Below are 12,642 nucleotides of genomic sequence, written 5' to 3'. Positions count from 1 at the left end.
AGGATTAAGCAAATTAATAAATGTGAAGCACTGAAAAATTGCCTGACACGTAAGTGCTTAATAAACATTAACTATTATGAGTGAGATTTTTAGTCTCTTTCCTCATCTGCTGAGATAAGCAAGGGAAACATATTATATCAAATTTTAGATTAAAGTTTAAATTAAGGTAAAACTAAAAATGAACACAATAGTTTGTTGTTGATGTATTTGAAAGCAAGAGCATTTAATTCAAATTTCTGAATTAGGCTGAGCCACTGAAGGCACTTTTATCTCCGTCTCATTTTGGGGATATCTTTAGGATGACTCTAGCAAGAACTCATCTTGCCTATAAGAAGGAAGCAGATCTGGGAAGACAAGACATTCTCAGGCATGTCAGGAAAGGATAGCACCACTGGCAGTCATCTGAGGAGGCAAAAGGAGTCCTTTGGCAACATCCTCACCACACCCTAACATGTCCCACCTTGAACTGACCCTCTCCTAAAGGGAAGAGCATACTTTTTAGGTTGTGATTTCAGTGGTGGAGACAATCCATGTTGAGGCACACACATGCTCTACCTAATCTCCTTTATGTGGCCAGCAGACCAGATAGCCAACCTCACTATAGGACTTAGAACGGGGCTGGGGTTCGGAATAGTAACATAGCCTGGTTTAAGTATTTAAATGATTCTATAGGTGAGGTTAAGGGAACAACCTGAATTTCCCTAGGACCTATGTCAGTAGAGTTTTCCCTCAGCAGAGTGGTTGACTGTCACAAGATCTCCCAGCTGCACATGAATTTAGTCCCCAACTCCACAAAGAGAGGAAGGCAGGCTATCAGCAGGTATGTTGACATTAGAATTTACCATGTGCCAAGAATTACACTTTCACAAATACCTTCTTATTTAATTCCTTTGACAACCCTTTGAGGTAGTTATTATTCCCGTCTTATAGACGAGGAACTGAAGCTCAAAGAGACTCTCACAGGTGCCCACAGTTATTGAGCTAGGAGAAAATGGAAGCAGGACTCAAACTCAGGTCTCGACTTTATTGTAAAGTCTCTGGATCTAACATTAAAGGAATTCTAAAGGAGAGTGGAAGTGTGTATTTTGAGAGCTTTATGAACTTTTCTGGAACATATTTTCATGGGAATTTTCACCTGCCTTCTTATATACGATATATATGTATTATACATATTATATTATATGCAGATTACATTTCAGTATCACAAGGTATACAACATATGTTACATATACAGTATGAATTATTATATGCACATACTCTATTTTGTTATATTGAAAAGCAATATACCAAAAGTTTTATTTTTTCTAGTAACTAAAATGTACCCCATCAAATACAGATAGCACCAGTTAAGGAAAGCCTAGAATACTAGTCTCGCTGAGTTAGAGATGAGGATCCATTTTATTCATCTTTAGATTCCCGGCACTGATCTCAGTGCCTGAAATACACAAGCTTCTTAATCAAAATTCATTGAACATTTGTTGAATTAGTTCTCCACTCTCTTAAAGATTCACTCCAAGTTTTCTGCTAAGAAGCTTCCCTCCTGTGTGAATACACAATTTGGTTTGCAAATACTCTGTTTACTGCAAGTTTTCAGGAACATGGCTTTATTGTACAAAAGCAAAGGTGGAAAATCTTTTATAATCTTTCAAAGATAATTCATTCATTCAGCAAACATTTGACTGGGAGCAGGAATATTAAGATAAAGGGCAATGTCACTGTCCTCCAGCAGTTCTTAGCCTAGTGAGGGAAACAAAGCAGAATGCAAACCCAATGCAATATATAAGGGGCGGTAATAGAGGGTCTATGGAAATCCTTAACCACTGGGGACTCAGGAAAGGAAAACAGTCAACTAAATTTAGTTTGAGCTTATTAAAAACAAAAGAAAGAAATTTGATTCAGTGACTATTACAGATATTTTAATGCAATTTAATCTCAATTTACTGAGTTAGGGAGAAATATTTTGGATATATTAGAGAAAAATGCTCTGTGAAGAGAGAGGCAAGGGAGGAGGGAAAAGATGGGAAAGACCCAGAGGGGACTATATCACCTCTATCAGAAACAAAGTGAAAAAGAAGTTCCTGTGAGTTTTTGATGCTTATTCTTTTATTTTTATTTTTTATCTTATTCATTTCAGGGATATATTATTTACTCACCAAAATCTGGAGTTTAGGCACAATCTCAGCTCACTGCAAACTCCTCCTCCCAGGTTCAAGTGATTCTCCTGCCTCAACCTCCCGAGTAGCTGGGATTACAGGCGTGCACCACCATACCTGGCTAATTTTGTATTTTTAGTAGAGATGGGGTTTCACCATGTTGGTCAGGCTGCTCTCAAACTCCTGACCTCAAGTGATCCACCTGTCTTGGCCTCCCACAGTACTGGAATTACAAGTATAAGCCACTGCACCCGGCCCTTATTTTCATTTTTTAAAATTTTACTTTAAATTCTGGGATACATGATATGCAGAACATGCAGATTGATTACATAGGTATACACGTGCCATCCTGTTCTCCAATTCATGTCATGGAAATCCAAGTGAGGCCTTTAACTACTGGTCACAGCTCTTCAGAGTTCTTTGTATCCAATAAACCAGTAACAATTCTACTCAGAATCAGTTTAGCACTTGACATATGAGTATCAGCTGTAACAGTGAACAAATTAATATGACTCTATAACAGGTTGAAACTTTATGCTGGAGCAGACCAAATTCAATATGCTCATTCGCTCCCTAAAGTCCGCAATATTGGAAAAAACCCTACACCCCACCCCTCCATCAAATGTACTTGTATATTTGAAGGAAAGGAATTTGATAATGGCTCTGAAACTCACTCCAGAGAGAATGCCTTGATAACCCCCAGTACCTCATGCAAGCACATGTCCCTATCCTTCATACAAACATGGAATCTCATGTATAGACGGGCCCTTAAAAGTCATCTTCTCTAACCCCTGGTCAGATACTCAATGAACCCCTATAGTCACCAGTCCTCTCTCCTGTTTTATTTTCTATGGGTGTTTTGTCAGTTCAAGGACCTCATCTGATAGCCAGAGAAGGCCTAGGGAGAGAGCTGTGACCCAGAGAGGCACAGATAAAGGTATCCATATACTATACGTTCAGCAGACCAAATATTTGAATGTGTTACTTGCATGCTATACTCTGTTTTTGTAAAATTCCCTGGAACAAAATCCTAAGTCATAGACAAGCTAGGCTGGGCTGTCACCTGCTGGACTTAGACATGTTGCCTGCAGAAAAGGGGGTGAAATAATGCCACAAACTTCACTTCCTTCAGTTTAGCAGATGACTTTCATAGGCCTTAAGATTTCTTTTCCTTAGTCTACCCTTTGATCCATTCATTCATCCAGTAATCGTTTATAGAGCACTAACTACACATCAACTTATAACTACATGCTAGAGATACAAAAACATGAATTAGACAAGCACCAAAAAAAGCAATAACAAAACATGGTGGTGATTGCTTTAACTGAGAAATGGAAAAGATCTTGTGAGAAGCTAGACAATAGGAAAACTTCAATGCTGGTAGAGTAAAAGCAGGCTTTTCAGAGGGAATGCAGATTTTTCTAAACCAACTACTTCATTCCCCTGGAGCTCTTCTATCACACTCTGCATATCCACCTATGAATATGTACATTGGGGCAAAAAGTCTGATAGCATATTATTACTATTTCCCTAAAGGACCTTGCAATACAAAGTATGACCAGCACCCCGACTATTAGAAATGCAGGACCTCAGGCCCCACTCAAGACCTTCCCAATGAGAATCTGCATTCTAAAAAGATCTCCAGGTGATTCTCATGTGTGTTAACATTTGGGAAGTGCCATCCTAGAAGACAAGTAAAGGAGAGACTCATCTCTGAAAATTCTCTTCTACAGAGCTTCCGTGCTTGAGGATGAAGGCTCCTTGCACTGTTCTGGAAAAGACGAATGATCTCATCTATCCCCTTATTTTACAACAAAGAATCCAAGGTCCAGAGGGGTGCTCAATATGGCATGGGAGGCAGGGCGGGTAGAAGAAAGTGTGTGAGCCCTTCTGTCAGTCACAGTTGGTCCCTCACACAGGCGGGGCCATTTACTAATGTGGAGACCAAAATACCAACCTCGCAGGCATGTCAAAAGGATTACAGAGTATGTGGGTAAAGTGGCTGATAAACAGTAAACACCCCATAAATTATAATAGTAATAACTAGAGACAGAATTGGGTTAGATCGGAATAAGATGTCTAAATTTCTCAATGAAGGACTTTTCCATGACTGTACCCTGTTCACCTGCCCCCAACCCTTGTCAGCCCAAAGGCATCCCCCTACCCAACTCTAACACCCGGTACTGTCTTTGAAGTTGAGACCGTCAAATATGGACTACTTTCTGAAATCACTAATTTAGAAGCGTTTCTTTACTTTGTTTGTTCTAATAATTTCTAGTTCTTTTTGAAAAACAAATCCAGATAAGGGAATTCTCAATATGTGAATTTCGGCAAGGACATAATATCTCTACGAGTGGTGACCAAATGTACTGCTAACTGCTAGTGAACCTGGAAATAGCTTTTGGAGGAGATGGCCTTACTTGCATTTGAGCCCTTCCTATCAGCTAGCCTTTTCCTGAATTCCTTATTCTCTACCGGTGCCATTCTTTCACTCTACTGCATTCAAATAAATGCCTCCTTCTTCCATCCCTTTCCCCCTTCTTCTCAATTCTGTACCTCCCAGATGTCCCTGTACTTATGGGACACAGAGTGAAATAATAAATGGCCAATAGCCAGCATGATGTTCATTCTCTCTGTCTCTCTCTATATATATATGTATACATATATGTATATATGCATGTAAGTAGATATATACATATACATATATAAGTAGAATATAGATAATATATACATATATACACATATATACATAGAATATAGATAAGGGTGGGGTATGTGTTTTTCTAAATATGTATATACATATATATACACATATATATATACACGTATGTGTGTGTGTATATATAATACATATTTAGAAAAACACATACCCCACCCTTATCTATGTTCAACTGTGCAAATGGTGAGGACTTTAATTTACCAAATAAATCATGAAAGATGTTATTATGGAATAAGAGGAGCTCTTCTCACAAAATGTCTCCTCATTCATGGGGGCTTCTGAGAAATGGCCCTGCCCCCACTGGGTTAACAAGCCACAGATGTCACCAGCCCCCAGTCACAGATACACCAGTCACAGATGCAACAGCAGACTGCTGCTGCTCACAGTCACACTTCCCCTCCCCCATGGGCCTTCTTTTTTTGCCTCCCCTCCAGGCCTTTCTCTAGATCAAGAGCCTTTCTAGAACCCTTCCGCTAAATCCTAGGCCAGCAGACAGCTCTTCTACCTCAGCCAATTTGAATGCATGCTGCCTGTGAGATTTCCTAAGACACTCTCAGCTGCCGCATTAAAACTGCATAAGAGTCTTCCTCAGGAGGCCTAATAATAGCACATTTCATCTGTGAAATACTTTATAAATATTAACTGATTAAGCTGCCCTCTCTCTTCACAACCTCTGGGCTTCTGCCTAGTGGACTTCATTCTATTCTGCCCTCAAATTACTCTGGGAGAAAAAAACACTGAGACTTGAGGAATCTTTTCTGTGTATTCTAAGCCAAGATATCATTAATGGCCATGGCCATGCAACAACCTCCACCTAAGTAATGGCATGGAGTGGAAAGGGATTTAAATCTATGTTTATTTTATTATTTTTCTTAATTTTTAAGTTCCAGGGTACATGTGCAGGATGTGCAGGTTTGTTACACAGGCAAATGTGTGTCATGGTGGTTTGCTGCACTTATCAACCCATCACCTAGGTATTAAGGCCAGCATGCATTAGCTATTTTTCCTAATACTCTCCCTTCCTCAATCCTACCCCCTGACAGGCCCCAGTGTGTGTTGTTCCCCTCCCTGTGTCCATGTGTTCTCATTGTTCAGCTCCCACTTGTAAGTGAGAATATGCGGTGTTTGGCTTTCTGTTCCTACATTAGACATTCATGGGACCAACAAACATACGTTTCTTTTAAAAGAGACTGGATTGAGGTCCTCATCTCCCAAAGCCCAATTAACAGAGAGAAAACAACTCCACGATCTAGGGCAGTGTCACTGAACTACAGCCAATGGGTCAAATCCAGCCTGACACCTGTTTTTATGGATAAAGTTTTATTGGAACACAGTCAGGCTAATTCATTCATGTGTTACCTTTGGTTACATTTGGGCTACAATATCAGTTGAGCAGTTGTGATAGAGACCAAATAACCACAGCAAGGGCAAAAAAATATTTACTATCGAGCCCTGTATATAAAAAAAAAAAAAAAAAAAAAAAAAAAAAAAAGTTTACTGACCCGTGGTCTAGGGAACTTAAATTTTGTTCTCATCCTGTATTATTTCCTAAATATCTTTAAGCAAATCTCTTCCTTCCTGGACCTCATTTTCTACATCTATAGACTGGATAATCTCCAAGGTGAACCATGGCCTTCAACTTATTCTCCCATTGTTCTTTAAGTTTCAGCCTCCAGTATGTTAGTTTTGTCTCATTACTACAGCTGACTTCTTTGACGGTAGGAAAGGAGTTTTGTGTGTCTCATGAATCCTCCCAGGCACAAGGCTCTATCCTGAGCCCTAGAAATATTCAAGGAGTGTAACTGAACTGGCTTCACTTATATATATACATATATTTTTTTTTTCTCCACAGAGAGATCTCTCAGAATGATGTCTTGGAGGTGATAGAGGCAGATGTGTTCTCCAGCCTTCCCAAATTACATGAAATGTAAGCAAGAAGCCTGGGGATTTGCTTATGGCCATTCTTGAAAAAAAAAAACCCTTAAAGTTCTTCTATATTCCTGAGAATATATTCCACGAATATATTCTATATTCCTCAGATCCCTAGATTGTCATTTTAAGATGTCCAAATCAGCCTAAAAGTCACTGTAACATGTCTCTGTCTGGTGATCCAGGCACCAGCTCAGAGGCTAGTCTCAACCTGTTGCCTGCCTGTCATCATTTTGCATCATAGACTCAAGAACTTTGCCCAGTAGCTATGTGCAAGCACCTCCATGTCATCCTTCCATTTAAAGTTATTCTAGTCAAAGCCCAAAATAAGTCCCACATGATGTAATTGAAGTTGGTTAGTCCTGGTCTGACTACTAGCCTATACCATATATTTACCATGAAACCTTAGCCAAGACAGGTAACTATCTGAGACTTAGTTTTCTCATCTGTAAAACTGGAATAATAAAATTACATATATCATAGGATTACTGTGATGAATAAAGGAGATGATAAATGCCAATTAAATCCAGCATATGGACTGGCCTAGAGTGAGTATGTTATAATGATCCTTGGTTCCTCCGCTACTTCAGCCAAATTTACTTTCTCTTGTTGATGTTCCAGTTTTACATAATAGCACTGCTCACACAGATCCACTTCTGTTTCATACCAGTTTAAAATTACTATAAATTAATTCATAGAATCATAGAATGTCAAAGCCAGTAGAGACTTTAGAGACTGGTCAACAATTTTTCAAAATATATTCTGTATATCACTAAAAACTCAGGAAATTATTAGGTATTTTTTAAAAAGGTCAAATAAGATTAGGAAATATTAGGTAAATAAGATTAGGAAATATTAGGTAAATAAAATTACATAGATTTGCTTATTATAGGAAAATTTTTCAGAGTCTATAATATGCTAATACGCATTTAGAATCTCCAAGAAAGATACTGTATAAGTGTTTGTCAACTAACATCACTGGAAAGTTTTCTTAGAGACTGTCGATTACCATCTCACAAAATTCCCATGGAACACATTTAGCAAAGCCAATGAACTACCTCCTAATTTTACAGATGAAGAAGGAAAGGCACAGAGAATTTGTAAGACTTCTCTAAGGTCACCTGGCCAAATCCACATGCAAATAAGAACTTGAACATTAATATTTTGACTCTTTTTTATATTTTTAACAAGGATGAATTTTGTTTTTAGCATTTGCCAAGTATCAGTAGGGGACAAATACACACACACACACGTGTGTGTGTGCACGGGCGTGTGTGTGAATTTCTTTAGGAATGACACTCAGTCTGTTCATTTGGCAATCCCCCCTCTCCCTTTTACTTCCTTCTACCCACTCTGCCTCCCATCTTCATTTTTCCTCATTGCCTCTGCACTCAATGTTCACCCTCCCCCTCTCCGTTACCTTCATGCTTCTTCCTTTCTTCTCTTTCTGCTTGGCCTAGTTGGGAAGAACCCACAGAGATTATCAGAGAAATGAACCAAAGGGCAGCCAGCCCTCTGGGCAAGGTCAAACAGGCATCCCTTGATACATTTCAATGGACAGTGAAGGTAATGGTTTGGGTCTTTCATCTCTTCCTTGCATGAAGAGGTGCTCACCTCCATGTAGCACTGACTGTACTTAAAATGATTAATTGCCTGGTACTTAGATCTGGGTAGCTACAGGTTACAGCAACATAAAAGCTAATGAAACAGGGAGGAAGTAATTAACAGAGAGCATCTCTGCAAATACACATTGATCCAGCAAGACAAGGAAAGGGCAGGCTTTCTGTGTTGGAATCCAAATGTGAACATGCTCACTTTCAGACTGTTGATCAAGACACAGCACAGGCCAACACAGAGCAGAAGTCACTGCTTTCCAAGAGCTCTGAGTGAGCAGCCTCAGTCTACTACATAAAGGGAATCAGTGGCCATTCCCAGCTACTGTATGCTTGGATTTCATGGTTAAAAGCAAAAAGATATCGATCGTTTTTCTCCCAACTTTCTTTTTCTTTGCCATTTCACTCTCTTTTCCTCCAATATCTTTTGGCCCCTCACTCTTTTTCCTTTTCTTTTCACCTCTTTTCCATTTTTCATTGCTCTTTTTCATTACTTTCATTCCTTTTTCTCTTGCCTCCTGACCAGACAAAAGCTCATTTCCCCAGTCTCATTCCTAACCTCTCAGCCTCCTCCAACCCTGGGAGATTCTTACTGGTTAAAGATGCAGCTCTGCTCAGGGTGACGAGAACTCACCCAGCCAATGCTGTGTTTGCCTCCAGTGGACAGGGCCCAGGTAATGAGAATGAAACAGTGGGGAGACAGGGTTAATATTTAGTTTGCACAGCTTAGTGTAATAAAAGGCACTGCATGCTCCCTCAGTATTTATTGAAATGGATGGATGGATGGATGGATGAATAGATGGGCGGATGAGTGGATACAATTAATGATTTATTATTTTACTCTGTAAAATGTGAAAAATACTACAGCATTCCTTACCATCAAGATCACTAGTATGTTTTTTCATCTTTTACAGTAGAATTGAAAAGGCCAACAACCTGCTCAACATCAACCCTGAGGCCTTCCAGAACCTTCCCAACCTCCGATATCTGTAAGAACTCATGTACTTTGGTACCCCCACTATGATTAAACTGTGCAACCCTATTTTACCAAAAGGCCCACTTGATACTCTGGGGAGCAATTACTTTTGATCAAGGATGGTGGTGGGGGGCAGAAGTGGAGGTGGAGAGATACTTGGTGATGGATTTTAGTTTAGTTGAATGAGCAAATTCTGCTAATATAATTGTATTTTGTTTTCATTTGCAAAAACAGACATAAGAAATTCCATTTGCATTAATGGGACTGTCACTTGAACCTCTTACAGAACTCAGTCATAATGTAGTGTTAATGAGATGCAATCAAAATTTCTGCTAGCATTTAGCTTGTGACCTTGACTTCAAAGCCATTGTCTCTCTTGTTCTGCATATATGCATTTTTCCCTTGATAAATTACAGCATTTTATTTTGTTTATTTTGTGTTTTGGTTAATAACTTAACGTGATATATTATCAGCAGAGACTCCTAGTGTTTCAGCTCTATCTTTTGGGCCTGCCCCTATCAGCAAAAGCACTGCTTCCTCCACTCAAATGGCTTTCAGATTAGCTGAGTGCTTGACAGAGTCATGAGTGTTATAATAGGACCCCAAAAAATAACAGATAAGAATTTGGTCTCTGGAGTTAAACTTTCTGGGTTTATTTACTAGCTACTGATCACAGGTCGGGACTTAACCTCGCATATTTCCTCATCAAGAGAATGGAAATAACGATGCTTGCATATCTGTTATCTATTAGCATCATAATCATACAAAACCAACCACTTCCCAAAGATAGAGGCTTAAAGCAACAACTATTTATCATTTTTTATCTGTCTGTGAGTTGATCAGTGGAATGGTTCTGCTGATCTGGACTATGTCTGCCCGACCTCAGCTAAGCTCATTCATACATCTATTGTTAATTGGCAGGTCAACTGGAGGTTGGCCACTCCGGATGGTCTCAACTGGGATGACTCAGCCTTCCTCCAAGAGACACTCATTTCTAGCAGGGTAGCATAGTAGGCTTGTTTTCATGGTAATCCCACAGTTCTAAGAGAGACAGCTGAAGATTGCAAGCATCTTAAGGCCAAGATCCTGAATTAGCACACCATCTCTTCTGATGCATTCTATTGGCCAAAACAATTCACTGAATCATCCGGATTCAAAAGGTGAAGATGCTACTTCTTGATGGGAAAAGCTGCAAAGTCACAGCACAAGGGATAGAGAAGGATACAGAATTGAAGCCACTTTTGCAATCAGTTTAAAATATTTAAACATTTTTGCCCTAGGCCTCTGATAGTAGATGCTCACTAAATATTAGCTATTAATGATATTGTGATTCTGTGCCTAAATTTTCATTCATAAGAACTGGACTTAACAGGTATAATAAGAAACACTGGGCCATGATGTGCCTTAGCTCTCTGAGTGACAACTGAGGGAATAAAAGACTTAATAGAGGACAGTCCGTATGACCTGGAACTTCTGCTCTCTGATAGGTACCCAAGAAAGGGTCTGAAAAAGAAATAAGGTCATCTGCCTCTGAGTTACTGTCAGAGGTAGGCTGGCTTCATGGGCACACAAGTGCATTGTATAGGGCTTTGTGCTCAGGAGGGCCCCCACACTCAGAGGACTGCTGGGTTTCATTCTCTGCTGTCACCATCTTGAAATACTTAAATAAGAGGCTCTGCATTTTCATTTATACTGTATCCCACAAATTATGTAGCCAGTCCTGCTTAGAGGTTAGGGTTACGAGCTCTTCTACTTTCAGGTTTGGGAGTCTTGATCTCCAAGTTGATCATGTTCCTTAGGGACAGAATCTGTGCTATGCTCTCTGCAGAGGCTAACATGACTAGGCACATAGCAGTAGAGGAAATACGTGGTAACAGAAAAGGCACGAACCTCAGAATCAGAAAATCTAGGGATTCATCCTGACTCCATCATTCAATAGTTGAGAAATCTTGGGCCAATCACTGGACTTCTGAGAGACACACATGGCTTATATGAGCCTCAAACAAGATTTAGATATGAAAATATTTTGGCAACTACGAAGTGCTCAAAAACATTAATAAATGTATTTGTAGAATAATTATTTCTGGTTGAATACTCAATGTCTACCAGCCCATCCTCAGGAAACTTCTAGTAAGTGTTGAATAATTATGCTGATGATTAAGACTTTCAGCTTTTACCTACAAGTGCTTGGCATGGGTTCAAAAAGAGGAAGTTGGAGCATGCCTTTGCATTTAAATGAACAGAATGGAAAAGAAACTATAAATGAAAAGCTATGATTTCAGGAGGACTGGAATCCAAATAGAACATTGATATTTATTAGCTAGCTGGTTAATTACTTTCTCTAAACCTCAGTTTCCTTATCTATAAATCGAGTGGGTGTAAAAACCAAATAAGATTGTGCCTTTAATAAAAAATCACTTTGCAAATTTTTTTTGTATAAAAACTATAAAGAACTATAGAAATATAAAATTATTAGTGCCTGTTACCCTTCATTCTTTCTTCCTTTCTCCCAACTCCATCTCTCCCTTCCAGATCCTTCTCTTCCTTTGTTTTAGAAAATGCCAAAGTGGAATATGGGAATCATAGAGCCTTCAGTGACAGAACAAATACTCTCTAGGACATGGAGAGGCATCCCCAGAGGCACTTTCATTCATAAACTATCACATATGGCTAATGCAAAGCACCCCTGCCAAGGACAAACCCAAGAAGAAAACCAGCCCTTCACATAGATATCCCTAGCCTATGATAATAACAGCATATCTGAGAATGGTGGATTGGAAACAGGTAAATGAGAAATGAGGAATCATTGCAAAATTTGAAGCCAAAGGATTCAGAATTTGACCTCATTATTGGCCAACATCTTGCAGCCAGCACCATTTGTTCTTATTAATGAGAACCCCCTTGGCCCTTCCCTTAGGACATGAGGGCAGGGGAGATACTTGAACTTGTAAGGATGTGGGCATGGAAAGCACAGCTCCAGACAGAGGAAGGGAGAGAGGGAGATCCTTGGCAGAACAGAGGAAACACAGCTATGCCTTTGCCTCTGAAAAAGGCTGAAATCTGTGCCATCTGCCACTAAGTCCATCCTCTTTGTGTTCTTTTGTCTCACTTTGGGGTGTTGAGTAGTCCTCAGTCCTGTATCAAGTTCACACAAAGTTGGAGGTGACCAATTCCAGCCCTATCTTTTTCTGAGAGAAGGTTATTGTTCTCAAGTCATTTTAAACCTCTTCCTTAACTGAAGAAAGAAAAGCA

At 39.5% G+C, this 12,642-nt stretch overlaps 1 protein-coding gene and 1 long non-coding RNA gene across 4 annotated transcripts in view; one reads left to right on the top strand and one right to left on the bottom strand.

Moving 5' to 3' along the window:
* Positions 1–12,642, bottom strand: part of LOC105465007 (uncharacterized) — a 400,763-nt gene that overhangs the window by 229,212 nt on the left and 158,909 nt on the right. The window lies entirely within an intron of this gene.
* The window catches only part of LOC105465008 (follicle stimulating hormone receptor), a 189,238-nt gene that overhangs the window by 128,922 nt on the left and 47,674 nt on the right, over positions 1–12,642 (top strand). The window contains exons 3-4 of one of the 3 annotated variants that reach the window (XM_011713183.2): positions 6,725–6,799; positions 9,329–9,403. In XM_011713183.2, coding sequence (XP_011711485.1) covers positions 6,725–6,799; positions 9,329–9,403 — 150 coding nt within the window. The remainder of the gene's footprint in view (positions 1–6,724; positions 6,800–9,328; positions 9,404–12,642) is intronic. The other 2 variants (XM_011713184.2, XM_011713185.2) reach the window with 2 other exon arrangements.

This window comes from Macaca nemestrina, chromosome 13 (assembly GCF_043159975.1).
Source record: "Macaca nemestrina isolate mMacNem1 chromosome 13, mMacNem.hap1, whole genome shotgun sequence".
In the NCBI taxonomy this organism is placed as follows: Eukaryota; Metazoa; Chordata; class Mammalia; order Primates; family Cercopithecidae; genus Macaca; species Macaca nemestrina.
This window is presented reverse-complemented; position numbering and strand designations above follow the sequence as displayed.